This window comes from Gekko japonicus, unplaced genomic scaffold, assembly GCF_001447785.1.
Source record: "Gekko japonicus isolate JY-2015 unplaced genomic scaffold, Gekko_japonicus_V1.1 scaffold226, whole genome shotgun sequence".
NCBI classification, from domain to species: Eukaryota; Metazoa; Chordata; class Lepidosauria; order Squamata; family Gekkonidae; genus Gekko; species Gekko japonicus.
The window spans coordinates 1,285,700-1,291,166 of NW_015169178.1; the positions used below are offsets into that span (position 1 = coordinate 1,285,700).

General features: G+C 52.1%; 1 protein-coding gene across 1 annotated transcript; it reads left to right on the forward strand.

The window, feature by feature from the left end:
- The first annotated feature begins 4,280 nt into the window (after nucleotides 1–4,280).
- On the forward strand, nucleotides 4,281–5,018 carry TMEM215 (transmembrane protein 215). The gene is made up of 2 exons (XM_015416033.1): nucleotides 4,281–4,628; nucleotides 4,716–5,018. The coding sequence occupies exons 1-2, from the start codon at nucleotides 4,281–4,283 to the stop codon at nucleotides 5,016–5,018; spliced, it is 651 nt and encodes a 216-aa protein (XP_015271519.1).
- The last annotated feature ends 449 nt before the right edge of the window (nucleotides 5,019–5,467 follow it).

Here is a 5,467-nt window from a genome sequence, read left to right on the forward strand (position 1 = left end):
CCCCATGCCCCTGTCCCTACAGGCTCCTGCCAGTTGCCAATGACCTGCTGCTGGATGGCAACCCTACACATGATTGACATTTGTAGGCACTGGTGCTTATGCACATAGTTTTAGTGTGGCATGCAGCCTACATTTAAGCCAAGGACTCCTAGCATGCTAGAACTGCACATGGAGGAATTATAACCCAATTTAAATTTGACTCCTGCCACTTATAACTCCACACAAGTTTTGTTTGGGGGGGAAATACACTCCTCACATGACTTTAAAATCAGGCCACTCTCTTATAAGGTGGAATTCATTGCCTCAAGATGTGGCAATAATATCTGCTTTAGACAGCTTTACAAGGCATTAAACCAAAGATCCCACATGTGTTTCCTGGTGCCCATTTGCCTGGTTTCTGGAGGCAATGTGGTGGAGCAGCTGAAGTGTCAGACTAAGATTTGGCAGACCCAGGTTCAAATCCCCCCTTTGCTACAGGATCTCTCTGGGTGACCTCTCTCAGCCTCATCTACATCACAGGTGGTTGTACTAAGGATACTAGGGAGGAGGGAAGAGCAATACTGTGATATTGTAAGGCGCTTTGTGAGAAAAGTGTGATATAAATATCTAAATACATAAATAGTTCTACATCCCACACTTCTCCCTCCTCACATTCAGTTAATTCTCACTGCTTTCTTTTCTACTGTTGTTCACTTTTCCATCCTCTCCTCCCTCTTTATCTGCCCTTCTTTCTGTTTTGAGTTGTCTGACCATCACTTGACACTACACCACTACTCCACTTTGCTTACAGGTATGCTGAAGCCAACAGGAAGATGGGAAAGGTGAGCTAAAGGCGGCAGGACCAGCTCTGAGGAAAGCCATGGAGTAACCATCCTTAAAAGTCCCACCTCTCCTCCAGGGCTGGATGAGAGAGGGTGAGCAAGCCTCCATTTAATAGGGATGAAGAAAACTTTTCTGCTTTTGGATAGAGATTGTGTGGCTCTGGAAAGGAGTGTCACCTTAGCCAGGATAGTATTTGGCTTTTAGTTAGGGTTTGGGGGTCAGCTTAGGGAAGAAAGCTTATTTTAGTGTGACAAATAGGCACCCTGTTAATGGCCTGTCATTTCTAACTGATGTGTGTCGGTTCTGTGGTAAGGTGCTCCATGAGCGAAAAGAGTAGCCTTGAACCTGCTGAGGTAATCTATCCAGAGAAAGGGGAATCAAATCTCCTCTCAGGGGTTATTTACTTGAGAGCCAGCTTTATATTTTTAAGTTATCCATACATCATATTTACCTTATTAAATACTTTCTTTTCTGTTTTAATAAACTTTGTTGTTCACCTCCATCTGTATCTTCATCTGTCAATTCAAATACCTAAGAAAATGTGATCTCTGTTTATCCCACAAATAGCGTACAGCCTTGTTCTAGCAGGTTTCCAAATAAGAGGCCTTTAGGGAACACATGGCTTACATGCTACCAATCTTTAATTTAAAGCTTGCGTTCCGCTTTTTATTTGATTGTGGACAGTTGGAGTATAAAGAATCTGTCAGAGAGGCCAGAGTGGAAGACGGGATATTCTGCCGTCCAGAAGGCTGCTGCCTCACAGCCCCCCCCCCCCCACCTCACAGCCACCCCAGCCAGGCTAAATCTGTCTCCCGAACAGTCTAAGGGCCTGACTCTCCATCCTCACTGGTATTTTGTGTGGGAAGGGACCCTCATTACGAGAAATGAATATAAGTAGAGCCAGATGAGAAAAGGAGGGATAAGGCGGAACGGCATGTTTATTATGCCCCCTCCCTCAGGCAGGGAAACCCACTCCACCCTCCTAGCAACTGCCACATTAAGAATCTCCAACTTACACACAACCACTGTATACAGTACTGGGCTTGTCTGGGTTCCCGTGTCAGAATCCCCATCCCACAAAGACTTGTGTTTGGTCATTATAGCCACTCACCAGTTTACTGCAATTAATCTTGCCATTACACACAAAAAATGAAATTTCTTATTTGTCCCTGAGTATTTTATTTAATTGATTCAGGGGGAGTGCACGCCAGCCCTCTGTGGGAGCATTTGGTGGTGGTGCCCACTGCGCTTTCTCCAAATTCCAGAGTTCAGGTTCAACAAGATTGGGGGCCCCACATGCAACATATGCAAGAAGGATAAAACCCTATAAATGTCCATTAAGCTGCTATAAATGGATCATTTCTTGCAATATTCCAATAAATGGAACATCTTTATTTATTTACTTAATTTATACCCTGCCTTCCTCCCCAACAGGGACCCACAGCGATTTATACCGTTCTCTCCTCCATTTTATCCTCACAACAACCCTGTGAGGTGTGTTAAGGTGATTATGTGCAACTGAGCCAAGGACTCACTGTTCCCTCTAAGCTGAGTTAGCTCAGTTTTTTAGCCTCCAGCTCACACATTTCTGTCTTAGCTCAGGAAGGATGGCTCCAGAGCAGACTAATTTATGCAGTAGCCAAATTGCTTGCTCACAACTTTAATGCCAGTAGCTCAGAAAGTAGAATTTTTGCTCACAAGACTCCACCACTTAGAGGGAACATTGGCCAAGGTCACTCAGCATCAAGCTTCCATGGGCAGAGCGGGGATTCGAACCTGGGTCTCCCAGATCCTAGTCTGATGCTGTAACCAGAGCAGACATTGGTCTTTTATGCATTTCTTAAATTGAAATTGGGGGGGGGGGGGGAAATAAAGATAAGAGCCACATCGTAAGCACAACAGAATGAACCTTCCCCACTTTCTTGTAGATCGACACCGGTCCCGCCTTGCCTGGGAGAAGGGGTTATTGGCCCTCGAAGGGGAGGGGACTTTCCATCTTTGCCTTTTCAAGGCTGGAGGAGGGTGGTGTGTGAAAGCTCGCAACGGGAATGAATGACCCCCATTCTACCCAGCACGGGGGACCGCAAGCGAATGCCCACCGGCGCCAACCAGGGGTTTGGTTCCTCGAGGTAGTAAAAACTGACTGCCACTCGCAGGGGCCAAACGACCAGAACTCCTCGGTTTGTGCCTTCCGGCCTCCCCGGAAGCAGCGGCCTATCCCAGTGCTGGAAAAGGGCGGCTGGACGTCGAGGATCTTTGTAAGGCTTCGCCTGGCGGCGCGAGGGTCTCCTGACTGCTCACCCCCTCCCTTACCGCCCCGCCCGCTCTCCCACGAGCCGCTGAAGCTCGGTCATAGCGGGCAGCGGAAGCGAAGGCGGGATTTGGGGCCGGAGAGCGCCTGGCGCTGGAGGGCTACGAAAACAGCGTAGACGCTCCAGAAAGGCGGCTGGCGCCGAGACAAACGACCGGCGCCGCTTTTCAGGAACGCGGCGGTAAGCTGCTCAGAGTGCGCGCGAAGGGAAGGAGTCGGGGCGAAGAAGTGCGCGCGGCGGCCAGAAGTCCCGCAGTAGGCAACGCGCCCACGTGCTCGGGGAAAGCCAGGGCAGCCACAGCGCGCGTTGAACTTGCACACACCGAGGGGCATGCGGACACGTGGTAAACCACACGCACGCACCTGCCTTCTTGCGAGACTGTCGCTTTCTTCGGAAGCACGCCGACGGTCCTCCGCTGTTGCCTATCTCGTGCTGTCGGTCGGGCTACAGCAGTTAGCAGTTCCCACGAGGGTGGCTCGGCCCTTGTCCCACCCATCCCCTGCACGTTTACTCAGAAGTAAGCGACCCTCCCTGATTTCCATAGGAGGTCCTCCCTGGGAAATGCGCACGGGCTGAGTGGCGTCAGGTCAAACCCCAGGAGTTGGAAGAGATTTGCTCCCCAGTTTAGGACTGGAGTTTTCATGCACGGATCTCGGGAGTCTCCCCTCTTTCGACTTAAGTCCATCCCCCTTTCCCGCCCCGGTGTGCTGCCATGCGCGTAACTCTGCAACTTCCTCGCTCTTTCGCTGGATGCTGGGCAGGTGGCGGCGGCGGCTGATCTTTTGGCAGGCGGCGGACTGGCGATGGCTCTTAGTGCACCTCCCCGCTTCCGGGGAGCTGGCCCGGGATCCGGAGCAGGGCAGCAGAGAGGCGCACGGGACTTCCCCGCGTGAGGCTGCGAGGCAAAGCCGGCTGGAGCGGCACGGAGAGCAGCGCGGCCGCCGGCGGGGAAGGCGAGCCTGCCTCGCAGACGCCGCGCGGCTATGCCGGGGCACGGCCAAGGGGCGCTCCAGTGAGCCCGGCGAAATCGCCCTCCTGTGAGGATCCTTTTCAGGAAACGGAGCGAGCCCCGCTCGTTCTCTCCGCCGCCGCCCCCATTGCTTCGCGGGGCAAAAAGACCCCCATGACCCAAACCGTTCGCACGCCATGAGACCCGACGACATCAACCCTCGCACCGGCCTCGTGGTGGCTTTGGTCAGCGTCTTCCTCGTTTTTGGCTTTATGTTCACGGTGTCTGGGATCAAGGGGGAGACGCTCGGCGACATCCCTCTGCTGGCCATCGGGCCGGCCATCTGCTTGCCGGGCATCGCGGCCATTGCCCTGACCAGGAAAACCGACGGCTGCACCAAGTGGCCGGAGACCAGATGCTGCCCCACCGGCCGCTGCTGCTGCCGCAGGAAGCCCAAAGACAAAGACGCCCTGGAGCTGCTGAGGACCCCTTCCGACCTGGAATCGGGCAAGGGCAGCTGCGATGAGCTGGCGAAGGAAGCCTATGCCACCCTGGAGAGGACAGCCATTCCCGAGGGAGGCAGGGAGGATGTTGCCCCTGCCCCCGCCACTGCCACCACCGGCGCCCAGGAGGGCAAGGACTTGCTCAGCAAAGTGGATCCGGAGGAGATGCTCAGGTACTTGGAAAACTGTTACCCGGAGATGCCTGGGAATGTATTTGTGGCCGAGGGCAGCCCTTACAGTGCCTTGGACAAGCCAGACTCGCTGGGCTTGGAAGGGGTGACTCCAGACACAGAGGACAACATTTTCGTTGCCCCAAAGGACAGCATCATCGTCTGCTCCTACAAGGAGAACAGCCCTTACGACAGGTACTGTTGTTACATAAACCCCAGCGAGGAAATCTGTTCCGATCACGATGAGACGACGATTGTTTGAGAGGACCACCAGGTGCTTTCTCCCTAGAGAGAGGGAGAGAGATTTTAATTTGGCCATGTACTTCTGACAATAATGGACACTCCCAACCTTTGGTTCTGGAAATATATATATATTAAGTATTGGCTCGTTTTTGCACTGCATGGGACAATCCTCAGCTCTTAACTTTCAAGCCTGGTATGTGACTGAAACGCAAACCTTTAGTGCCTGAAATACTTAATTCCCCCTTTCCCTTAAGTAATAATTAGCATGTTTATGGAGGATCGGTCCTTTTTTAAAAAAAAGATTTAGGATGAGAACAGTTTGTTGCATTTATGCTGTTTTTGTTAGAAAACATTGCAGGAAGTGGAGGTGAAGATTCCAAAGTTCTCTTGACAGTTCATACCATGGCAGACTTCAGAATTTAGGGCCAGACTGCTGGAATTCCAGGACTGGGGTCATTTGGCTCTGGG